Raw genomic sequence first — 27216 nt, forward strand, 5'->3', positions numbered from 1 at the left:
TTTTCTTTAATTACAAATTTATGTACTAAAAAATCATGAAGGCACAAATAGTTTTGCAAACTTAACGGATGGATGAATAATGTATAATTCATTAGCAATTAATTACTTTAAAAACAAACGAAAAAAAATGAAAAACAAAAATCGCAATAAATTTTAATTTGGAGTCTACTAAAAAAAAAAATTAGGAATCGTAATTTGTACAAAAATAAAAAAAAAAATCTCCAATTATTTGTTTGTTTTTTCTATTCCAAAAAGTTATTTGTGGTTTGGAGGATTTAAGTCAAGTTATTTGCTTAAGTTTGTTAAATGCAGTATGCCTTACTAAACAGAAGCTACAGATATTAACATACAGAATCGCCAGGTCGGCAACTTCTCAACCTCTGTCATAGATTGATATTAAATCGGTAACTGAAGCACATTTAAATTATTATTTAAATGGCAATATTATTTAATGTGGGCATAAGTGTTTAGAATCTTGATTTAAAAAAAAAAAACATTGAAATTAAAGAAGTTCAATTTAACCATTGATGCAATCTCAAAGTAGAAAGATTTCCCAAAATTGCGGAATACATTAAGAATAAGTTGAAGATTATAGTGTATTAACGACCCCAAAAAATCAAAGAGTAATTTCTTTTTTCGAATGTAGCCTATATACAAAACTAAACTAGAATTTTTAAGTATCAATAATTTGGAACATAGATACTTCACATTCTAGGTATGAGTTTCAGAAACATTGGGCTGTGATCAGCGATTTAAATAAGAGGAATGTTATTTGCTTAGGTATTGCCTAGCTAATCTTTGAGAAGCTCAATGGATTTGCAGTTCCTGACTTAACTCCTCAATGTTTCAATTTAAATCCACGGATGGTTCAATATGGTAATAAAAGTATTGGAAAGAATTAATAATAAATAACTGTGATAATAATTAATAACTCACAGTGCAACCAACAGCAACATTTGCAATCATTATCAAGAACATATTAACAAATTTTTTAAGACTTTCACGAGAGTTATAATTTTCTTTTTCATGCTGTACCGAAATTAATTAATATCCTGTTGAAGTATGTAGAATATCGTGATTGTAACTTTCCTGTACATGACAGAACTTTGTGAGGCTACAAACTTACTAGCTTCTAACAGATCAGGCAAGCACTAGGCACTGAAGTCATTTAACTTAAACCCCCTACATTTCGTAAAAAAGAATCGACATAAATACAATGTTCTCTCTATTTTAATTAATGAATACAAGATTAATTAATAATTTCTCATTACTTTATATTCATTATACTTAAATAATAATTAAGGGAATGAAATTAATGTCTGAAATCTAAATGACATTAGGAAATTAATGGTAACTCCTTGTCACCTATAATTACAATAAAAGAAAATATAAAGAAATATAACTCAAGCATTTGATATCTTTTTTTAAAAAAAAAAAAGCTACAAAAATGCTTTTACTTGAGAAAAAAACCTGGTTAATTATTTTTCTGTATTTAAGCAAACACTTGTATCCAAATTTAAGTACAAATTAATAACACAGACACACATGGTACCTAGTTTCTTAAAAAGTAAGAGACAAATTAAAAAGACGGAACTAAAAAAATAAAATGGAGTATATATATTTAAAGTTAAAATTAAGAAAAAAAAAATCATCTACAAAGTAAAAAATACCTTGTGCTCAGTAAATGTACAAGTTTTTTTTTAAAAAAAAGAAATAACTAAAAAATATCATTTATTTATATAACATTTGTAATATATATTATATATGCTAAAATTAGCAGCTGGTATCTTTATATAGATGTATAGATTTTTTCTCAATCTAAAAACTTTTTTTTTTTATAAATTAACGTTTTATTGAAAACGTTTTAACTTAGAAGCTATACAGCGCATGTAATTTTTTATTCTTTTACTATTTTATTATTTCATACACAATATTCTATATATAATTTTTCTTTACTACACATTCAACATTTAGAGAAGAAAAAAACATCTAATTCGTTTGTTTTATAAACATTCATTAAAAATGGAAGAGTGGTGTTTGAAATTAAGAACGGTTTTTAATTTAAACTACGAGCTATCAAAATTTAAGACGTTAAAAAGTTATTAAATAACTTGATCTCATTAAAATAAAATTTCTTTAAAAAATAATAATTTCTGAAAATTATTAAACATATGTAAAAATTCTTTAATACGTGGATGTAACAAATAATAAGTAAGCTTGCTATAAACATTCTCATTAATTTCATTAACGCCTCCTTCCTGTGTTATAATTTAAAGGTTTTGTTTTGACAAATTCTTTCAAATTGAAAGATGGGGTACATCTTTCAACGCAGGGAGCGTTGTCTAGTTTACAAAAGGAGGGTAAGGCTGGTTGGTATTGGGTGGTCTGAATGTACCCTACATCTGAGGAACCATATGAAGTACGACATGCATAGAGTAAGACTATGTAATTAACTTCTGTTCCGTTTTTACACATACAGTTTTAAAGATTTAAAAAAAAAAAATTTAAAATGAAAGCTATTGTTTAGTCAGAAGATATTCCTGATTACAAGTGGACGAAACATTTTGAAGAAAGGGTCAAAACATCAAGAATTGAGAACGCCTCGGCATACCTCGCTTAGTATATAGATGAAGAAGCAGTCGCTGATTCCTTCACGACCCAGAGGGTTATAAATTAACTGCTCCAATATTCTCTGGCTAACCAGAATTAATCTGTGCACATTCGCAGTCACAATGCTAAGTTATAGGCCCCCAAAATATACTCAAAGCCGCTTCCAGCCATACGCTTACAACTTATTTCCCACAATTCAAACTGTTAATAATTAAAGCAATAAACGAATTTTAATTTCTTGATTAAAAAAGGAGACAGTATTTTTTTTTAAAGCTGTAAAGAATTTACATCATGAGAATGTTTATTAAGCATTGATCATAACTTTTTACGATTTTTTATACACTCACCACTGTAAATAAACGTAATGTTCTAATTTTTATTTTTAGGTTTGTATTTGAATATGACGGGCGGCCTAATAACAGTGAAACATAGAATTAATACAAACTTCACCTTAATTTGTACTTTTAATCACACACACTGTTCTCTAGGCCTGTTCTGTTTTTCGCTTTCCAATTTAAAATACCATTAAAGAAAAAAATTCTTATTTATTACAATAATAAAAGATAAAACGATGTAATTTATCACACTCACATGTATTGTATATGATCACAGCCGTGCTTTAATATTATAAAAAAAAAGTATGAAAAAAATAGATAAAACAAATAGGTTATAAAAACAGCAAAGGTTCTAAACATTGAGAACGAACAGAAGGTTATTTCTATGTTTCACTGCTATTAATATTATTTTTATCATTGTTTATTCTTTTGAAATATTTATTTAGAATGATCATTATTTTCATTTATATAAATATTTATAGAGAAATACTGTATACATAACATTAAACATGTAAGCTAATTATATATATTTTTTTCTTTTTACATCTAAATATACCTAGGATATCTAATTATAAGTTGAACAAGAAAGAAAGAAGAAAAAACAGTTTCTGTTTATTAAAATCTGTCTATAATTTGGCTGGATTTTAGAAGGGTTACAAATCAAGAAGTAGAAGTTTTAGAGGAATAATTAAGGAGAAACAAAACTATCAAAGGTACCAGAGCAAAGAAAACAGAAAGAATCTTAAAATCAAAATTATTTCTGCACTTGCGGTTTTTAAAATTTAAAAAAATTAAAGTAAGAAAAGAGGATGATATTCTCTTTAAACTTTCTTCGATTACATCTCATTGCCAGTCAAATGTATTCCAACAAAGGATCAGTCACTTTGGTTAAATCATTTTTTTGTAAAGCGGCGCGGGTCTTAAAAATTTATAAAAATTTCAACTGAGCGAAGATTATCTTAGAAGATATTTACTTTTTCTCTCCAAGAAAATACAACCAAAACAAGGGAACAACTATTTTTTTTTCTTTTCTGTAGACCTTTAACAAAAATACAATATTTGAGAGGAAAACAATATTAAATTTAAAAAAATATATTATAAATTATACTTTTTTCCTTTACTTCCTTGGTTCTAAAAATACAGGTGGTGCAGAGTTTTGAATTTGAGATTCAAATTGGCTGCTGAAGATCGTCCAAATAAAAAACCAACAGTGGTATTTCTCGTTGTTAGGTAATTTATATTTTATACAATTTTTTTTTCTTTTCTTCAATCTTATATCTGAGATCTTCTCCGCTCATCATCTCCATCGAGACAGAGTATCGAAAATGGTAAATGCGCCGCTCATCAACGTTATATCTCCGACGTGAACTTGGATAGCCTGTCTCTCAGCGCTAGATTCTCTTTTTTCAGCCGATCCATTTCCTGTCTCAAGCCAAGATTCTAAAAAAAAAAAAAAAGGAAAGACATTACACTTTTTATTAAGTAATTCTATCATTCATACATAAAAAATAACATAAATTCATATACAAAAAAATAAATTTACAATAAACTTGATAATCATAGAGGTATTCGGACGAAGTTTAGTACTGCGAGAATCATGGAGGAGGATAGTAGCTAGAGGGGCAATATTCCACTTTAGAAGGGTAGTCAGATTATAATTAGAAAACGGACGGGACCTATACCTCACGGTTCCGCAGCCACAAAACACTTATTGTGCCTTAGGGTAGTCAGATAGTTCGTTCATCATGTTTGTCGTGCATCGATTAAAAAACGCTGAGCCTAATATGCTAAATTACACTTAGTTAATATTTGTAAGATTAATAAAAGCCTTTCTAGAATAAAATTGTAGAAAAAAACCTACCAACAACTTTCACTTACATGTATATATATGTTTATCGTCAATTTTAATTTTGTCATCCTGCCTCTAGAAGCTAAATTCTTTTTGCAGTTAGACATAAGTTTCTTAACTGTAAATAAGGCTCAAATCCATTTTAGGATGTACTCGTATTATCTAGCGGTGATTTGATTTTAATATCAATAATGTGATAGGGAAGAAGTTAGGTCAATTAATGAAGCAGGAATAGCAAGCCTGAGATCTTGGATTCAAGTCCATGTACACTGTGCAACCATAATTTTTTTTTCTCTCTGTCCGTAGACGAACTGTAGAAGAACATACTATGAACAAACTATTACCCAAAGATCTTTAGTCATAACTACGAAGTCGCTGCTGAATAGTTATGTTTAGAGTTAAACTTTAAAAATGAAAAATTTGGTGACATGTTACTTATGGGACACCATTTTAGAGGGACCCATCCCATTCATAGAAAGTACTTAACTCCATCATAATTAAAATTTCAGAAACAAACTACCCATATAGAAAGACTACCAAACTCTGACGCAGCAATCCTGGATCTGAATCCAGCTGCCTATCCTTCTTTCTTTTCTTCGGCTCTCTGTCGGTGATTTTAAGGGAGAGAATACACTGCACGGGAACAGCAATATAACGGCTTCGAGTCCCAAAAAAAAACCTGATGTTGATGCGCTTTAAGTAGAAAATAAAATAAATAAATACATAAAGAACATACCTCCTTCTCTAGAAAACCGGCTCTCAGAGCTATCTGATTTTCTTTCATTCTACGAGCATCTCTGGATCGTTTAGCAGCCATATTATTCTTTCTACGGCGAGCCCAGTATTTTTCATCCTTTAGACCTTCCGGGACGAACTGTGAGACCAGCAACACCACCATGTCAAACGTCATAGTATTAACGATTGTTAGGGTAATTTTCATATTACTAATAATAAAAGTTTAATAGAGGCTAAAAACTGGATAGATATCATGTTTCCAACATTGCACAAGACACATTACCTGCGATTACTTCCAAAGTGTCGCCACATTTCAATGTAGGGATGCTTGGGGAGATAATCGATCTAATAAACAATAACTAGGCTAGAAGCAGAATATTATTCCAAACTACAGAGAATAATTCGCTCTCTACTCTAAGCTTACTTTTGTCCAAGTCATTACGATAATTTCCAGCTGGTTTTTAGCAATTTTGTTTGTTTTTTTTCTCCAAAAATTAAAAGAAAAAAATTAAAATTTAATCACCTGTTTCCTCGACTTCTTCACCATTGGTTGTGGTTTCAGTTCTTCATCTGAGAAGGCTCTTGTTCTTGGATCAAATGCATCTCTACTCGATGATGCAAACGACAAGGCTGTTTAACAGAGATAAATGAATGTTTTATTTAAATTAATTTTATTTAGTAAATTTTTTGTTTAAATATATATTAATCATAATTTAGAAAGAAAATAATGGATTTGTTAAATAAGGATTTTTTGGGGGCAAGTGCATCAGTAGTTGTAGTGTTTTTAAACTATATTTACACACCAGGAATTCCAATTGAATGAGGACTTTTTATTTCTGCAAGTAAATATTAATAATAATTAGAATTTAATATAATAACCTATCCTTGGTAAAAAGTAAATAACTTTGGAGCTTGCATGAACCAAAGCAGTAGTTATAAGATAGATGACAGATTTGAGGGTTTTTTTTTCACAGTTATTCAATAGTTTAGAAACTAGTGGCCTATGTAGGCTTAGCTCGCCTCCTTCTAAGGATAATATATCAAATAATAATAATTACAACTTTACAAACTGTAATAATGGTGAAAATGCCGGAAAAGGGTGTAAGATATTGCGAGAACAACTCCAAAACTGTGGGATTCTTTCCCTGATGCAACCTATATACTGCTACCAGGCGACCACAGGTTGCGTATGGTGTGAACACCATACAATATATTAGCGGCGAAATAAGTAGGCTTCGCCTGACACTGTAAAGAAGTCACTTTACAGGGGAAGGTGGGCTGTCTGATCCCACGAAGTGCCTAACAACCCTGTGATGATGTTTGCGAGGAGCGCGCGCTAAAATAAAGTAAGAAATTACCGGCAGTTAAGCTCACTAAAGCGACGGCTAGTATCTGTCCAAGGGTAAGAAAACCCTAAGCATAGGTAGCTGTGGCCATCTAGATTGAGCGCGAAGCCCAGTAATCCCACTCTGTCCAAAGTGAAAACTGTAGAAAACTACAACAGGGAAATTAAATTGTTTACGTATGTCTAAAGTGGTATGTGCTGGGGCTAACCTAATTTCCAACCTTACTTTGGACATACAATTGTTAGAAAGATAATCCAAGCCTGGTACATCTTCAATAGAACCATTCAGCTTGTTGTGTACTGCGTTAATTGGTTTACTCGTTGTAGGCGGAGGCAAATGCATGTTTGAAATTTAGAGAGATCTGTCAGGGATTTAGAATATGATTCAGAAAAAACGGCAGCTTCTAGACACACTTATCCTGACAAATTTTACGAATTAGAAAGTACATTTTTAAAAGAGATTTCAGAATATCCCTAACACTGAAGAAAAAAAGCAAGGATATAAAGTCTAATTTACTAGTATTGCAGACCCAACCACCGAACCTTTGAGATTATAGCCATTTTAGCACCCAAAAAATAAACTACCAACTAGCAATAAATAAATATTTACAGATATATTTAAGTTGGCAATATACTAAATGATATGGACATGCTTTCTGTTTTATAAGTTTAACCTGATGGAAGAACGAAAACCCGTGCAGTTGGCCAGCCTCCAGATAGGGTGTTTTTTCGGTTCTTCATGGATGCGATTTTTATTATAATTATTTTTTTTTAACAATATTATTTTTTATTTTTTTTTAAATAACAAAATTCCAAGTTGGACTGAAAACTAACATAACATAAAAATGTTGCCATAAAGTAGATTTAGTATTAATACATTAACTGATGCTTATTCAAGTAGTAGATCTTTATGAACTGTGACATTATTTGGGCATAGATGGCCGTGAAAGCATAAACTAGATGCATTGGTCAGTTATGAGAAGGGCTCGGTTTCTACGTGGCTGCCAGGTTTGTCACAAAATAATAAGTGCTGAGACTTAGAAAAAGAGCTTCGTCTAGTCTAGAATATTCTTAACATTAGTATCAGAAACTACGCCGACTCAAAGTCTGCGCCAGCTGTAAAAGCGGTTTTTTCGTTTACAAGATTACTAAAAAACATTTTCAGGTGAATTAGGCTGTTCTACAGAACTTTTTTAAGATAAACCATGGTTCCTAGATGCTGCAGAATGTTAAAATTACGCTACTGCAAGCTGCATGCTGTGAAAACCCTTCAATAAAAACAATTCTTTTATTTCAACAAACAATTCGCAATAAATGTGGATTTTCTCCTCACTAACTAGTCCATTCCCACAGCCACTGAAGAAAAATAAAATTGATTCTGTTCTTGAAGGAAACCTTAAAGACATTACTCATTTTGAGGTTTTTCCTCAACGTATTGCAATTACAAATAACATCCGAAATTACTGTTTTCAACCAATAAGGTAATTAGGATATTCCGTAAACAAGAAAATGCAAGGCCACTATGATAAATGTCCTCAGAAACTGATTATTTGAATTTGAGCTTCTCCCTTACAGCCCAAACCTGATTACAACTCTTCCGTTTCACAGCACACTTTTTACGTTATAAAACATTTATAAACTACGAAGGAGATAGAAAAGTATCTTTTGCCTCTAAAGTTAGTTCATGGTTTAGAAGAGCATCAAACATGGGATTAAGTTATAAAATTTTTTGCCCCTTATTTCGAGAAATGGTGTGAGTAAATTAATGTCAGAACTGCAAGATGAATTACGCCTAGATTTTTAGATAAAGCTAGTGATTAAGATTTATATTAATTTTTATTTATTATACTGTTATTTGAGACATAACACATTTACAAATAGACATGCCAAACTCTTAAAAGTTCACGACATTGTAAGGTTTATAGATACAGCTGATTTCATATTAATAAAGTATAATGAACCACAATTAGTAAAAAAGCAATATGTACCAATGTTCTTTTTAATTAAATGAAAGTTCTATTAATTTTAAAAGATTTTAACTTAATTTTACTGTAGCTCATATAAACAAAAAATGTACTTGGTACCACATAGACATTTTGAGCCGCTAGTCTAACCTCTTGGCCGGGGGTTTCCATTTAAAATGTTAGTTTTTTGAAAAAACGTTTTCAATTACTATCGAAATTAAGTACCAACAAGATCAAGCTTTGAGAAAAGTGATCAATCAGGACTTGTAAGGACCGGAAAATTGAGAATCTAAGTTATAGGCAATTAATAACAGTAATAATAATAATAAAACAGAATGAAAATGATAGAAATTTTCACGATCCAATACTAGGAGGTGGTAGAAGTAGATGAATCAGAGGAGTTTTAGATTCATGGCCATTGGTTTCAGAATAAACAAAGTTTCTAGAGAAGACCTTATGGACATCAAAATTTAGAAGAATGTTTGTATAAATACTTCGAAACTAGTTCACCTACTTGAGGCAAAGTTAAGAGATAATGAATTGCTTTTTATTTTATTGTTATATACTAATTCTACTTCTCAAAAAGGATTTTTGTTTTTTTAATTAATGAAACCCTGAGGACTCTTTTTGCACAATAGGAAAATAGTTCTTTAGCCATGGCTGCCTAGAATTGAAGAAACACAACTGTTCGATAAACATTTTAGAGTACAATAAAGACAAAAAGCCTCTCTATTCAATATACAACATAAGAATAATTAGAAAAACTTGTACTAACTAGATTCTGCTGGAGACGGTGGAGATATTGCCAGAGGACTCATTGCCTCGCTGGGGCTAGGTGACGGTTCTCTTTTGGTGAGAATCACGCTAGGTTGTGGAGACATTCTACCAGCTACTTGATCTTTCAGGCAACCACTTCCAGAGGGGGTGCCTGGCACTTGTTGCGGTCCTGCCGCGCCGGCGGCACTGGCTGCATGTACTCCGCCAGCATTTTGCATGCCTCCTTCCACTGGTATACCATTTTCTGACAGGAACTCATCCAGGTCCACATACTAGTAAAAAATAATTAATATTAAATGAAGAATTTTAAGGAATGCTAATGTGAAGAAACGTAAAAGGCTACGTACAGAGCCTAACACACCAAAATTATTTTTTAAGACTTTTAATTTACAACTAAAATCGGGAACAAAGTCGCAAATTTATTTCCCACCATCAGAAATTCATTCAATAAATCTGTAGTCAAGAATTACTGTCGTAATTCATTGGGCTTTCTCCGCTAAAGAGAACAGATCTGAACCTTAAGGAAGAAGCTGGAGTTACAGCCGCAATCACCACTGCCATGCCTCCAATTATACTACTTCAAGTAGATATTAAGACCAAATTTGAAGGTAAACTGTGTTCAAGCGTTTTAGAAAAGCACCCGCCATACTACACAAAGGATGGATGTTTTCAGAATGTACGATTACCTTCAGAAGAACTTTTTTTAGGATGAGATGACAAAAAATCCCACTGGCCTTCTTTATTGCACAATACTTACGAGGAATTGTGGAGGCCATTTTCGGGAGACTCCCAATCGCGAAAGTTTAGATACATTAATGTGTATAAATAAATGTAAGATGCAAAATGAAAGAAATTTCATTGGTGCTGAAGTTATATAAAAAACCAATTTGGTGTGCACACCTAAATGACTACCATTTATTTCAATACCCGAGGTTTGAACTAATCTAATTTCTTAAAATCTGATTTTTCTTAAGAATTAAATTGTTACTAAAAAATTTATTTAAACATCAAATGTAAACCTAAATTTTAAAATGCTTATAGGAAGCTTAGAGCGAATGGTTGGTGCAATTTTAAAAAACTTCTAAACAGTGAAAAGCCAATTTTTCAAATTGGTACCTCCAAGAGAGAAATGCTCTTCAAACTCGGAAAATTAATAAATATAAAACTTTCCTTAATATAATATAGAAGTGATAGGACAGGACAATACATCTCTTGGAAGTATCACTTCAGAGAGTAAGTCCACCCAGCTCCTCTCCCAAGTGTCTTGAATATAGTTTTCTAAGTTTAAAAGGAAATTTGGCGAGGCCATATTCCGAAAAATCTCAAAAACGTGATAAAATACAATCAGCATCAAGCGCCACATCAGCCGAGCAGTTCGAGGCCAGCAAAGCTAAGATTTATCGTGGTTTTGGGTCCAGGCTCTTTGAATTTTATTTAATGATTAATATTAACAGAACATTTAGCATGATGACAATGCTTTCACTCGTAAAACTGTTTTCAAATTTTTGACTTGCCTAGTTGCAAATCTAAATATCACAACAAACGTGGAATACAAGTTCACTTTACTTTTAATAAAAATGCAATTACCTTGAGATCTGTGTCATATGGTAAAGTTTTCTCCCACAGATTTGGTCCCAGAAAAGCGGCCTGTGCTTCCACATTGCTCCACAGTTCTGTTTCATCCTTTTTCTCGGGGCTTTCTTTGCCGCAAGATTTACCTGCAAACAGATTAAGATTTGTTTTAATGATTATATGAGACAAAAGACAATTATAAGTTAAATAAGTTTAGAATATGCTTCAAAAACATGACCATGTAAATGTACCACTACACTCAGGCGTATTAACGTCGACAAGGTCCTTGTAAAAAAGTGGTAATTTCTGAATTTCGATAAAACAATTTTTTTCTGAGACAAAATATTTAAATCTGATTATTCAGTTTATCTATCTAAAAAAAAAACTTCACTTTACAGTAAAATTAATAGCAAAACTAGGTAACAGATAATGAGGGAACGTTTTGTGATGACAGATGAAAAATGACCTTGCAATGTTACTAGAATAACTACTATTATATTAATAATTATGTACTACTATTTATCAATGGAGGATCAACCAGATAATTGTATAGTTTTTATTACAAGTTACCTACATAACACTTGCTGCTCTCTAAATAACTTACTGGTAAAACTGTAGAGCAGGTAATATATATATATTTTTTTAAATTTTTATAAAAACTTTCCTTATAAATTATTATTTATTGAATAGTTCGCATTTTTCATTAACTATTCAAGGTTTTATTTATCATAAAGTTAACGACATTACTATCCATGAGTACTAACATGTGATATGATCTGTATCTCTGGCAACACAAAATTATTATTAAATAGTACATCAGAATTTTTATTATTTAAAATAGATTTATCATTTCTTTATGAATAACCATTTGATTTTACAGTTTTTAAAGAAATTCATACCTGATAAAAGTAGTAATCTGTAACGTGATTTTTTTTTGTTTAACCTATAAATTTTGTATTTAAAAAATATCTTACTTAGTTATTAAGGATATCGAAATTATTTTACAGAGTTGATTTAAATATTTTTGAAGATTTATTTATTTAGTTAATGGAGGAGTTCCCCAGGTATATGTCCTTAGCCCTATTCTCAACTCTGAGTACGCCACTGATTTCTGAATCCCTTCATTTTCACATAACTGCAATTGTACCGCGATCTTAACCTCTCGAAGAGAAATTAAGATCCCGGTCCTTGCTATAATTACTTTCAGTTTCACACTGAATCCGTTCATCATTGATAACCACTGTTTAACTTAAGGAGATTTATCATCACCATAGGACTTAGGGTGCGTTCCACTTGGCGACCACAACGACCAAAACATACTTTCAGGCGTTCCACTTGGCGACCATGGTCGTTGTGGTCGTGGCGAAAACGTCACTAATGACGTCACTATTTTCGCCCACACAACGACCACAACGCCCCACCTTAAAAGCTGGGTCGAAGTGGGCGTTCAGAGTTGGCGCAATTTTTAAAACAAAATATGGCGACCGAAAAAATTATCCCATGTAAATGAAAGTATTATTTCATGTAAATAATAGAATGTGTTTCTCGAAAGTCTACAAAAAATAAATAAATAAATAATTACTTATCCCTTTACATACTAAATCACTGAATAACACAAAATCATTTACCTGAAATAACTTTTAAATTCTTCATTTGAATAAAGATCAATTACTCTGATAGCTAATAATACGTGGCCTAAGTTTTCGCTTTTTATCATTGCGATTTTGTAAAATTGCATTCCACTCTAATCGGAACTAGATAAAGAACTTTCTAAAGCATTATTAATAAATATCCAACTGTTGCCACAAAAGACACTTTAATTTTATTTAAACGTAAATTTTATAAATACTCCAAAATGCAATATAAAAAATTGAATTATATATATTCTTTTAGTATAAGTCAGCTTTACCAATAATTAATAAAGTTTATTATAAATTTGCTTATAAATGGGGTTTAAATTAAAAAATAACCTCTTCAAGCTTCTAACTTATTTTCGAAGCCGCCATATGTAATGTTTACATGAACGGTTAAAACGCCCACAGTCCGTTCCACTTGGGTTTTCGATCGCAACGCTCACAAGCAAGTGGAACGGCCAAAATCGCGGTCGTGGTCGTGGTCGTTGTGGTCGCCAAGTGGAACGCACCCTTAGCAACGCATCCAGGATTGTTCAAATAAAAACATACTGCCTTAGGACCAGACTTAATAGAAAATAACTGAACAGACGATATAAACTCCTCTGCAGACTTCTTGAAAAAGATATAAGCTTAGAATAATTCAGAAAAAAAATTGGTACTCAAAACTATTGAACATCAAACAGTGGCGCCACCCAATGCTTCTACAATGTTCAGAATCAATTCTCCCATTTCCAATCAAAATCACCCTTTAGCTGTAAGTCTAGTCTTTATTTTTGTAATTACCAACACCATAATTAGATTTTGTTTCCTAAGCCTCAATAAAAATATAAATTTCAACTCTACGATGTTCCAAGCCCCAGTTCTCTCTTAGCCAATTTTTTTGAAGTCACCCAATTTGCTGCATTGTCCAGAAATCTAACACAATTTTGAAGTGACCAAGGGCAAGCAGTAAGAGATGTTCTTTAGAACTAAATCTGAATTCCCCACTCTTATTTTTTTAAAAAAAGGTGTAGTTTTAATGTATTGCAGTAATGAAAATTAAGAAAATTTATAAAGATTTTTTCACAAAATTTCCCTTTATATAAGTTTTATCGGAAGGAATTGTTACGGGTCGTTTTCCCGGAAAGAAAACCAAACCGGAATTAATTTCAACACAAATTACTACTTTAACATTAGCAATGATAGCAAGGAAAAGAATGTTACTTTCAAATGGAAGTAAACTAATTTAAAAGGTCTTTTTAAAAGCCTCCAAAGTAAAGTTTCTTTTCAACGAATGTTTATTAATTTTCACTTAAATCTACAATATTTTTTTTATTTTTATGAAAACGATTCGACTGTAACAAAAATCTAAACGTAAAATCTATAAGGGTTTATCTAGTTTTTTACTTTTTGAGTTTTTTACAAAATAAAATTTTAAGAAAAACGAATTTAATGCTCCTAAATTATGGAAATTACTAGAAAATAATGTAAATAAGTATTTAACCACGCCATTAAAACAAAATATGTGAACTGGTACATATTTTTTAATGATTTATAGCAAAAGATGTAATGTTGCTGACGAATAATAGATGACATTGATTGTAATGAACAAAATGAAAACTCCCACATTACAAATATAAATTCTCAGGACTACAACAATGAATCACATCAAATAGAATTAAAATTAAACATGCAAAAAATAAATATTTAAAGGTAATAATATAAAAAACCTTCAACATATTTAAAAGATTAGGTTTTTTTGTAAAATAAATGAAATGTAAACACCTACATTAAATTATTGACAACGCTACACTTTATTGTCAACTGAACTACATTTTTTCTACTTTCTCTCCAGTCCTTGAATAATGTTTTGAACTTCAGTATTCAAGGAAATACGTACATCGTCTTATTTTAAGGACCCTTGAGTTTCGAAAAATGTTTTTGGATATGGTCGTGTGTGTGTGTAGAGGTCTAAAAAAAAAAAAAACGAAAATCAATCCACCAATGGTACCAAAAAACGTTAAACAGCAATATTTTTTGTTTAAACTTTAAAGACACTTTCTCTGGCCAATGCTGAACATTCTTCTTCTTGTAATTTAAATACTGCCAAAATTATGAACCAGACTTTCTACTTATATTGATTTAGAGAGTGCACATTGGTAAACGTTTAATTTTAAGTACGAGTAGATCTGAAACATTGTAGTGAGAAAATGTCCTCAGAGGGTACATGCTTGATTACTTTTATAGTCCTGAATTTATTTATGGACTTCTATGATAATGTTGGTTCGTAGGACTAAGAATTAACTACATCCTTAACTTGGAGTATTAGTGACAGCCAGAGTGCGTTGTGTAAATTATCACATATACACAACCAGTCTGCAGGAATGAATCATATTATCGCAGAGATTGTAGAAACTATTGCCATCTTTAAAGAGAAGGGAGTCTGCATTAATTTTTTGTGGGTAAGAGGTCATTGTGGTATAAAAGAGAATGAAATTGTTGATACACTTGCAAAGGAAGCCACCAATAGTGGGGAAATGGCTAATTATAAATTACCACACACCGATATCAAGGGTATAATTGCAAAAGCAGCACTACAAAAATGGCAGACAGATTACAATAATGGTGATAAAGGTAGATTCTATAAATCTATGGCAGATCAGTTACCTAGACAACCATGGTTTAAGGGAACTGTCACTAATAAATGGGTTGTTACGACAATAAGCAGGCTGAGAGCGAACCACGCGGTGTGCGGATCGTATCTACACAGGATCAACAGAAGGTCCTCTCCTCTTTGCGTAGATTGCAATGAGGAGGAAGATTTCAAACATGTAATAATGATATGTCCACGTTATGTGGTAGAAAGGAAACGAATGTTTGACGATATATACAGGTATTTAGATGCACCATTTCGCTACGAAGACATTATATTCTCCACCAACATTTATGTGCTTAAGTCGATAGCAAAGCTAGCAATGAAATATGAATGTATTTAGAAGCTATAGCCGAATCAGAATGAATGGAACAAAATGCTTAGAGAAGGATTACGTGATTTTAATTTTGGTTAAGCGAGAAGTTTATGTAAATAGCGGTATATAGTAGAGGGATGAATGTGTGAAGCGAATGTATTTGTAAGTAAGAATGGAGAGTGAGTGATATTCTAGTGATAAGCACCTAGACGATGGTGGCTGAATGGCGGAAGCCAATGCCAAAATATTTATTTATCATTTTTATGATTTTCCCAAGACAGAATCTGAATTAAAACTGCCGCGGTAGGACAGTTGTATAAGGGTTGACCATCAAAAACTGCACGAAAAAGCGTAACGTTGAAAAACACCCAACTTTGACAATTTTTTTCTCTTTTTCTATAAAAGATAAAATTCCCAAATTTTCTTTAAAATAAAGAGCAAATCCTCCTCCATAAAAGCAAGTCTTCACATTTCATAAAAAAATAAATATAACTCCAAATTTTCAACCATTCTTTAGTTATTTGTCTTTTGCAGGCCAGTTTAGCAAATTCACTTCAAATTTATCTGAATTTCCAAAAATAAAATTTATTCATTTTATAATTTTAAAATCTACACATACGGCCATAACCAAGCCAAGTCAGTGGTGACAAAAAAATATAAATGATTTAAAAACAGTTCATTGAATAACTTGACTAAAAAAAGAAGCCACATTATAGCAAGTATTCTATTATTGTTACCAAAAAAAGAAAATTTGTAGTACTGAAAAATAGAAAAATCTTACCGACTACCTACACATTAAAAATCTAACCCACTTTTTGAATTGATAACTCAAGACTACCAATTTTGTTGTTGTTAAATAATGTATTTTCAACAAGCATCACTTAATAAACAGAAGAAACTATTTTGATTAAAGTTACCTAATGTTAACAGCAAAGTCCTCGTAATGTTACCTTCTGTTGATGTGTTAATTTCAACTTAACCATACATATGCCTAACCTAAATATAACCTACACACTGTCGTTAGATTTATACGGTGATTCTCTTTCCAAGTTATTTAATGTATTACTAATCAATTTACCTAAGCAGGTAATTATTCTTATTGTTTTTCAATAAGACTTTTTTTTTGTTGAACACACTCGATTGTAAGTAGCCCTCATTTCTAATTGATAAAAAGAACATTTCCGTTGATTATCCGCTTATGTGGGATATTTATCACATTACACGTGTTTTTTTCTTTAAATTACATGTATTTATTTAAAGAAGACTACAAAAACAAATACTGTGCATTATTAACAGCTGGGAGAAGAACAGGCGGCGTGCCTAAGCTAAAAACAATGGTAACATTGTCAACATAGATTTTTTTTTTGCCTTGTTTTAGCAGAATTTATTGCCCTATATATTATTCATTAGAATTTCACCTAATTCTATTTTTTTGAACGTTAAAGAGAAATATAAATAGTGCTTGTACCATCATAATATCATATGATTAATTAGGCTAATTGGAAATATTACTTTTAAAAGTCTTCTAGCTAATATGTGTGATTTTTCACCTTCCTAAATGACCAATCTCTATTAATTTCCTTTTCCAGGTTTACTGGGGCCGCTAACGAAGTCCAGCTTCTTCTTCAAGGATCCTATTTATTTATTTATTTATTTATTGTATTTGTGGTCTTGTTTGCACATTAACCAATTACTTTATATGAGGGCTGGAAAAAACCAACATATTGGTATGAACAATTACAGTTGGCTTCGAATGCCTTAATTTACCAATATGCTGGTGGAAAAAAACCAGCCCTATCTTTTCCAATATTCAATTTGAGGAATAGCGCAGCCTCTTTCCCTTCTTTCTTCGTCATGCCAGCCACTCTTCTACTACATTCTGCGTCGTGGCTTCCATGAGATAAGGATATCTTGAGCGCTGCGTACTGACATTCCTTCCTAGAACAACACAATGGTCTCTGAATGTGACTTCGTTATTTGATGTGAGCTTAGAGTGGTGTAATTAGTAGTGTAGTTATGATAGTACTTGTGTGAGTAATTAAGAACTAAAATCGCAACTATGGAGTTTAGCTGCATCCTATATTTTTATTTTATTCTCTCTAATGAATTTGTAAATAATTCGTAGCGCATGCGTAGGATCCTAACGTTCCTTGATGGCGACCTAACAACGTTGGAACCAATGCACACTTCTTCAATTTCTTCGCGACGCTTTTTTTTTTCTTATACATGCTTGGAGAAGGGTATTAATCAATCATTATTGCTGGTTGTTCGCTTGTAACCTGATGGTTCTTCTCAAGGTTCTAAATTTTTCGGTCATTTTTGGATTGTTAGGCTCTATGCACTTTAAGATAGCTGTCAGTGATACTAGCCGCACAGGCTTTCGTCTTTGTCATCCAGGTAGGTTTCTAGCTGTTGTTGCTGATTCTATTCTCATAAAGCCACCACAGAAGAGCTGGGTCACCTAACGTTCGTTACAAATTGATTTACGGTAGATGGTTTCATGTAGTTGTTACTACCAGCAATTTTTCAAAAATCAATAACTGGATCATCTCTTACCAAAAGAGGGTAGTTTTTTGTTTCTATTTTTTATCAAGTATCTTATTTTAAATACAATTTAATTTTGTCCAGTTAATAATTACTTAGATAACTTAATGAGTTTAATAAACATGTTATTTTTAAAAATACAGAACAATGATTTTTTGTTTTATATAACCTAAACTAATCCTTCTAAGAAAATGGTACTGTTGTAAATGATTATGAAATGATGTTTTTATAAGATATGATTCTAAGGCTTTTTATTATTATTATTGTAGGGTAATGTAATATTTATATAGGGTGTTCATGTTTAAAAATAAAACTTACTTTATAAATATGGAATTTTAATTACAATTTATGTTAGTTATGTTCTGGTTAAATAAAAATTTGGTGTATGTATATACCATACTTCTTTACAAACTTCTAAATTTAAAAACAAAAACAAAGAATCTTACTAATATTATCCAGATCCTGCAAATTGCATATTAAACTAATGCAACAACAGTATCGGAATTACGAGAGATCATAGGATTAATCGGAACCAACAGCTTAAGCGGATAAGGTTGTTTTAGACGAGTGGGAATATCAGGTGATTTATATTTTAGCTAAAAAAAAAAAAGCATGCCACTCTGGACTGCATGGTATGAATCCTGGCTAATAAAAAAAATTGAAATTACGATCATATATAGTAGGATGCAACGATGAGGTAACGAGGTTGTCTGGTAGTCCGAGAAGCAAAAACAAAACCAGTAAGATTCTCATTGAATGTAGTTCGAATAATACATCTGCGGAAATCGAACTGATTACGATCTGGGAATATGTTGATGGTTGTGAAGAATAGGAACCAGTCACTAGGAGCATTAGACTAATCAAAGTCGATAAGATTAGAGAAGAGGTTTTTTGATACATTTTTTTTACAACAGAAAACTTCCACGGAAGAGGCCAGTGTTGCATTTTGATTAAGTTTCTTGCAAGTAGTTTGTTCTAACTTAAATTTCAGTTTTATATTGTTAATTCTAACAGAAGCAAAGAGATTCCTGTGTAAAGAGAGCCGCACAAACACTGAAGCACTTGAAGAAATGCTTTAGACCACTTGCTATGAGAATTTTTACAAAGATGGAGTTTCTTAACAGAAAATTAGGCAAGGACAATTCTTGCAAGGGTTTAAATATAGAACACGGAAATCGTAAACTTCAATATCTTAAAGAAATTTAAAGGAAAAAAAAAATTAGAATTACAGGGGACTAAAAGTGAAAATATTAACAGTATTAGTAGTAATAAATAACAATATCTTTAATTTACATAAAGAAAAACGCCATGACATTAACTCTTAAAACAAACATCGTTTTTTTTTAGTTTTACACTTCATTAAACATAAAGGTTAATTTGCATAAATTAAAGATTTTTAGAGTAAAAATCCACACACACAAATCGGATATAAATCTAAAATAATTTTGATAGATTTTTATCCAAATCGATATTTTCATATTCTACGAATATTTAACGAATTATAAAAAGATTATTTATGACTACGTCGTAGGCGTTTTAATATAACTGTGCCGTTGAAGGCTGTAACATTGTGTCACTTGTAATTCACTGTAAATTGTATTAAAACATGATAGATCCATAATTTTAAAATTTACTGCATTGAGCACGAACAACTGCTATTATGTTAGTATATTTAACTTTGCATTTGTAGCAGACAAATGTTAGATTAAATTATGAAGAAATTGGATCTGTTTGCCAATTCACAGTTTCGTTTAACAGATTACAAAGTCGACTGAACCAAACTAAATTATAAGAAGAAAGCTATTTTTTCGGCATCGGCCAGAAAAAGTCTATTGAAATCGGTTTTAATAAGGAGCTTCTTTTGCAACTATAAGAAAAAACGTACATTAACTAAGAGTTGAAAACAAAATTATTAGGTTATTTTCATTAAGTTACTTGTTGTCCAAGTTAAGAAAGTGTTCTTTATGAGAGCGAAAATATTTCCTTTAAACGTTATCATTTTTTTTTTTCTGCATCTTTTTCAATGATTCAGCAGATAAACTCGAAAATAATAGGAAAAGGCTACTCACTGAAGATTAGGTAGTTTATCGTATTTTGGGTATTGGATTAATTTCAGCTTAAGAAGTGTAAAATTTAAGATACAAATTAAAATAGTTAATTATACTGATGTTGGTTAAGACTCACAATTGTTTCCATAACTGGTCAGTGGTAGATAATATTGATGTTAACTACTGGCCATTACTGTATTAGTACTATTTACTATATTAGTAAATTTTAAGAAAGTTATCATTTAGATTTCTGCAATTGATTTGCTTTTAGGATAATTTGTAGTCAGTCACCACACTACCATGATAGAACAATGTGAAGGAAGGTTTCGCTAAGGTTACTGTACAGTGTTGCCTAAAATTTCATGATTTTTAAAAGATATTTCTAACTTTTATCATTTAATATTTTATTTAATAATTAATAAATATACGCATAGAAAATATATATTTATAATATATATTATATAGACTAATTAATAAAAAAAGATTCATTCAGTGCATACAACAATAATTGTACAAAGCAATGAATAATTTCAATCCGTAGGGATTGGATTTGAACAGCAATCTCTAAATTTTAGTTTTAACTATAGTAAAAAGTTATTTTAAGAGAGTTTTGTATTTTGAAGAACCTTGATGCTGAGAAAATACGGTATTAAGTATTTAGTTTGTGTAAACACGGAGAAGTTCCAGCATTCAACCACAAAACATGTACCCACAGTTACATCATAAAATTTTGTACAAATTGCAATTGCTGCTGTCAAGGTATTGGTGAATAATGATTCCCCGAAACAGCTTATCAGAAAGCTCAGAAGAAGACGAACTACTCACCCAGGACTGGTGGATAGTGATACTACGAATGCCAGCACGTTGGGTGGGTATTCGGAGGTAAAATAGCCGACCAGTTGGCTAAAGTGGTCTATTCACAGGTATAGCCAGCCTTTCCTAAATCATTTACAAACGCTAAAGCCACAATCAGAGCGGTTTTTGACAGTGAAATTGAGCCCAAATGGGCAACTAATATCAAGGAGAAACAATTTGAGAAAATATATGGCCATCTTTGCCACAGGATCTGTTTATGGCTAATTTTAGGTCCCTAACGTGCAATTTTTATAGCCTTGAAGTTATAAATCATGGACATTTCTAAAGATAAGAGCTTTTAAATTTGATTCTAAGTCTTCTTGAATCCATAATTATTTTGAAAAGTAAAGTGATCAGCTCTTTTAAATGAGAGAAAGTGATAAAGACTCAAAAAGAGTGAAAAATTGGACGATTACCTTTAAAAATAAAACGAGCATTGAACAAATTAAAAAAATTAAAAACCAAATAGATTTGTCATTTAATTCTAGTAAATACAACACGTGTCATAAGATATTTGTAATTATTGTAAAATAATTATTTACAATTACAGTGTTTGGGTGATATTTAAAGGAAAAAAATAATTCTGACGTACACTCGCACGACTTACATTCAAATACTAGTCTCACTATTCTAACTTACAAAGTAATGCACGTCCTAACTCTCACAAATTAGGTGTCGTGGACGAAGGCGACTAGCAAACATTCTTTACTATAAATTTCTCATTTTAATCATTAAATAAAATTCAAGACCTACAGGCCGGGAATCGAACCCAATACCACAATGTATATTAGCTTCACAGTTCTCGCTTTTAACCGCTCGGCTACCGTGGCACCTGATTCTAACTTACACTTAATTTAGAAAACTATGAATTTTAAAACATACCTTATTATTTCCGTCTTGAGAATGGACTTGAAACGAATTATTATACAAACATTATTTAAATAAAAGCTATTGAAAAACCATTTTTATGAATCTAAAAATAAAATAGAAGAAAAATCTATTCAGTTAAACAGTAAGAAAAATCTACCTGAAGCTGGGTATGGAATTTTGATTTATTTATGCTATAGTCCGGTTTTAGTTTTATGATATTTTGTTCACATATTTTCTACCATTTTCTAAATTTCACTTTTTTGCTGGAAAAACCGGTTTTTCCAGCAAAAAAAAAAAAAAATAGAAATTGAAAATTTGATATGACCTCCATATTTTGCTTATCAAATAAAAGAGACAGAAAACAACACGACGAAATGACGAGATAATAAGTTTCTTGTCAATTTTAATGACTCACAATTTAAATAGAATCAATAAAAATAAAATCCACTCTTATCAAACAATAAAAAATTTTAATTGTGTTAATTTCTGTATCATTTAGCAAATATATGTGAAATATTTACCGGTATGTTTCCACAAAACACATTCGTACACACTAAGAAAGAAAGAAAAAAAAAAAAACAATAATATACTCGCTAAATACGTGAAAATGTGCCAAGAGATATGTCCTTAGAAGCGTATATTCACATGTGGTGGACCTTGGAACTGCACAACGAATCAAGAAATAGCACCGACAATAAAAATCCTCCACTTTGGGCTACACAGAGCGAACAAAAACGTTTTTCTTCAATTTTCTAGACCAAAAACAACAAGGTCGAAGGAACTTCATAGTTTTAAAATAGTGTTTTGTTTTTTTTTGCTCTTTTTCCGCCGAAGATAATTTCCCACAATGTAGGAAGAGAAGAAAATTGAATATTAAAAAGAATACAAAAGAAAATTCTTTGGTCATTTCTTAGACAATAGAAATTACTGTATGAATTCTTGGAGAAAATTCAAGAATATATTAGGTAACAAAAATTTAGGCCACTTCTTTACTATAGAGGCATCTTTTAGGAAATATAGGGAGACGAAAATAATACTTCAATATTGCCACAATATTTCCTGTAAGATCTACCTTCCTCAGTGGCTATGATCTGATGCAAGGATAGTTACAAGTTGTGGTTGTTACAATTAGGAGATGATAATGGCTGGCCTGCGTAGTTCTTATTTATAAAGTACAGGTTATTTTGTATTCGTTCTGAAATTATCTGAGCAATACTTACTTTCTGCCAATTTGTAAATGTTTTTCGGTACTCTTCTTTGATGCTGTTATTATTCTTTGACGTAAATTCCTGGCGTTGAACATACGAGGGTCGTTTGAAAAGTCCGTGCAAAGTCAGAGAGATAGCACTACTGGCGCGTATCGAGGTTATGTTTAGTTAGTAGCATCTCTTGGAAGAACACACACCAAGTTTCAGCCAGATCGGTCTATTTCTTTGTGTTTGGCATTCGTTTGAATCGAGGAAGTCGAGTGATTTTCAAAAAATGGACGAAAAAGAATTTCGTGTGTTGATTAAACACTACTTTATGAAAGGCAAAACGCCTGAGGAGACTAAAGAGAAGCTTGATAAACATTATGGTGACTCGCACCTTCGATTAGTACAGTTTATAAGTGGTTTCAAAATTTTCGGAGTGGCCATATGGGCACAAGTGACGCTGAACGTTCTGGACGCCCTGTTGAGGATACTACTCCAGAAATCATTGATAAAATCCATGATATGGTGATGGATGACAGAAGAGTGAAGGTGCGTGAGATTGCTAGTGCTGTGGGCATCTCGAATGAACGGGTACATAATATTTTGCATCAACATTTGGACATGACAAAGCTATCCGCAAGATGGGTGCCGCGATTGCTCACGCTTGACCAAAAACGAAATCGTGTGAAGTGTTGCAAGGACGGTTTGCAGCTGTTCCAGAAGAATCCGCAGGACTTTAAGCGTCGTTTCGTCACTGTGGATGAAACATGGATACATCACTACACTCCTGAGACCAAAGAACAATCTAAACAATGGGTTACCAAGGGGGGAATCTGCGCCAAAAAAAGGCGAAGACCGTTCCTTCGGCCGGAAAGATTATGGCGACTGTCTTTTGGGATTCGCAAGGAATAATCCTCATCGACTATCTGGAAAAGGGTAAAACTATTACAGGTGCATATTATTCATCGTTATTGGACCGTTTGAAAACCGAGCTGCAAGAAAAACGCCCACGATTGGCCCACAAAAAAGTCCTTTTCCATCACGACAACGCACCAGCTCACACCTCAGCAGTTGTGGTCGCAAAATTAATGGAAATAGGGTTCCAACTCGTTTCACATCCCCCCCTATTCTCCAGACTTGGCTCCCTCGGACTACTATTTGTTCCCCAATATGAAGAAATGGCTGGCGGGAAAAAGATTTTATTCAAATGAGGAGGTGATTGCAGAAACGAATGGCTATTTTTCAGACTTGGACAAATCCTATTATTCGGAAGGGATCAACAAACTAGAGCAGCGTTGGACGAAGTGTATAAGCCTAAAAGGAGACTATGTTGAAAAATAAAAAAGGTTTACCCAAAAAAATTAAGTAGTTTTTATTTTTGCACGGACTTTTCAAACGACCCTCGTATGTTAGAGTGTTCTAGCTATTGAAAACGACTACTAAGACTGAGGTTTCCTTTTCTGTATATTCATGTGTCTCTCTCAACGTTTTTGTTTGTACTTCTAAGTACTTAGAAGTTTTTCCATTATATGCTCCATCGCTGGAGTTTCTTTACGCGTTGTTAGTGGCGAATATAAAAGTAGAGGCTTTCGAATATATTGTAGAGTTCGAACATTATCAGGCAGTAAGATTTATTTTCGATTAACTGAAGATAGGGCCACAGATTTTTCATTGAAAACCTAATCAACAATACATCTTAAACACTTAATGAACTCTTCGGAAAACTGATGTTTTTGAAGGAAATAATCTGTAAAGGGTTTCATCAACTTTGACCTATCAAGTTTTTCAAAAATATTTTAACTAAGTTTACAAGGGGGGGAAAATGGTGTTTTTTATGTAAATGTTTAAAGGGAGAAGCAATATTTTGAAGAATAATTATAAAATAGAATCAATTAGATTAAACTAATGAACAATCGATTTTTCATTGCATTAATTATTAATTCAATTAAGACAACACAGCTAGTCGTACTTAGTATGCATACTAAGTTATTCGTCTAACCTTGTCTGGATTTTTATAGGAGCCTAGATAATAGTGAATCTTATTTTAAAAATAGATACGATTAAATTAAAATAAATAATTGTAAAGTTTATTTACTTTGGGATCTTGAAGAATTTCGGTAAAAAGTTCCATACTTGGATAAGACGTAACAACTAAGAGAGAGAGGGTGAGAGAGTTTTTGTGGAGAAACAGATGAAGAAGGCAAGACCACGACCACTGAACATTCAAGAGCTACGGTTCAGTGGAATGCAACAATTCAAAGAATGAACTGGCTGAATTCAATATAATAAAACTCCAAAACTGTATTGAGTAATGGAAGCGGTAAGTGTTCTAAAGCACAAAGCTGTAGCTTTATTCAGCATTATGGAAGCGAAAGCTCTTCAATGAAGACTTCCCATATTCATGGGTTGGGACGGATTGCTTGAATTGATCTGATGTTCATTCCAGATAAAAGGCTGAAAACGATTCTGAAACATGTGTTTCAGAATCGTTTTGAAAACTGTATTGAGTCTCTAATTACAAAGTTGATTGGATTTCTTTAAAATTAAGTCGCAGCCAATCAACGCTTCAAATTCTATGGTTATCCAATACTAAATACATTTCATACCGGAGTAAAACTTCAAAAAATTCATGGAGAAATATTTTTGTAAAATTTAAAAGCTTTGGGATTTTCATTTTGATAAGAAAAGATTTGGCAGAATCAAAAAAATGGCCGTAAAACAAATTTTCTTGTCATTAAAAGATTGCACTGCGACTGAAATGTCGTCAATGTCGAGGAAAAAAAAAATTCAGTTCAAAAAAAGAAAATGAAATTATTATCTGACATGTGCAATAAATTGTTCTTTTTTAGGACACACGAGCCACAGTCAATTGAGCAAGAGTGTACAAAAACTAACTACTTTACTCACGAGTTAAAGATTAGGTTTTTTGTTCTTGTTTTTTAAACTGCATTCAATTGGGTTCTTGTTCAGAGGTAAGGAATGAAGAAACAAGTAAAAGTGTGAATAATGGTAACTATTTCGCTGAAAATAACGAGGTAATTTTAAGTTGTAAATGATAATTGAACTAGAAATTGATAACTATTTAATTAAAAAATAGTTTTATATCTTTTAAAAAGTTTATGATATTAAGTTATTGTTCATTCTTTTTGGTGACTGATTCATAATTCCAATAGGGTGAAAAAATAATTGCCATTTCAGTCGAGTAAAATTTGCTTTCGACCTGGGGACTAGGTCATCTTCAGGGCTAGTTTACAAAGTAATATTTTTACTGTGTGTCTTCTGTCTAGTCCATGAACAGACAAGACAGAAGACACACCAACCCTGTAATGTAAAAATATTACTTTGTAAACTAGCCCTGAAGATGACCTAGTCCCTAGGTCGAAAGCTCGGCAAAATAAATTTTACTCGACTGAAATGGCATTTATTTTTTCATCCTATTGATATTAGGTTAGTTACTGTAAATTGAAGAAATAGTTGTCATCACTTTCTGACACTAGAAATTAAAAGTACAACTTTAGCCACTACTTCTGATTGAATAGAAGGAAACATTATTGAACGGATGCGGAAAGAATAATTTTTTGTAATGAATTAAATATTTAAAAAAAAAAAAAAAAAAAAATACACGATGTGATTACGAGATAAGTAATTATGATTGTAATTAATTCAAGAAGACAGAGAGAGAGAGATTTGACCGGTATTCAGGGAAGAAGAAAGAAGTTATCAACTTCCTCGATAAGAAAATGCCGGTTATGCTAAATCTACAAAGTAGTTGTTGATTTTTATCTCCTTGCCTCGTGGCCAACCAAAAGAAGCGAGAGAACAAGAGCCCTGAGTGAGTACAGGACAGGCGCATACAAGGCATAGAAGGAGTTAGTAGTGCAAAGTAAGAGGGAAAGGATTTGGAAAGTGGCATGGACATTATTTCCTACTTCCTTGT

The 27216-nt window shown here is 31.9% G+C and overlaps 1 protein-coding gene and 1 long non-coding RNA gene across 5 annotated transcripts in view; both read right to left on the reverse strand.

Annotated features, from left to right (window-relative positions):
• Nucleotides 1-484: 484 nt before the first annotated feature.
• Nucleotides 485-27216, reverse strand: part of Pdp1 (PAR bZIP family member Pdp1) — a 242996-nt gene continuing 216264 nt past the window's right edge. For 3 of the 4 annotated variants that reach the window (XM_074116941.1, XM_074116940.1, XM_074116938.1), the window contains 5 exons: nucleotides 11203-11333; nucleotides 9614-9887; nucleotides 6051-6159; nucleotides 5531-5675; nucleotides 485-4385 (listed from right to left, as the gene is read on the reverse strand). In XM_074116941.1, the coding sequence (XP_073973042.1) occupies nucleotides 4296-4385; nucleotides 5531-5675; nucleotides 6051-6159; nucleotides 9614-9887; nucleotides 11203-11333 (749 nt within the window). In that variant the 3' untranslated portion in view covers nucleotides 485-4295. The remainder of the gene's footprint in view (nucleotides 4386-5530; nucleotides 5676-6050; nucleotides 6160-9613; nucleotides 9888-11202; nucleotides 11334-27216) is intronic. The other variant, XM_074116939.1, reaches the window with a different exon arrangement.
• On the reverse strand, nucleotides 14611-20690 carry LOC141448543 (uncharacterized). The gene is made up of 3 exons (XR_012455128.1): nucleotides 20498-20690; nucleotides 16848-20180; nucleotides 14611-14771 (listed from the first exon to the last, which is right to left on the reverse strand). It is a non-coding gene; the product is annotated as an uncharacterized lncRNA (long non-coding RNA).

This window comes from Rhodnius prolixus, unplaced genomic scaffold (assembly GCF_049639745.1).
Source record: "Rhodnius prolixus isolate KJV_2025 unplaced genomic scaffold, Rpr scaffold_2, whole genome shotgun sequence".
Lineage (NCBI taxonomy): Eukaryota > Metazoa > Arthropoda > Insecta > Hemiptera > Reduviidae > Rhodnius > Rhodnius prolixus.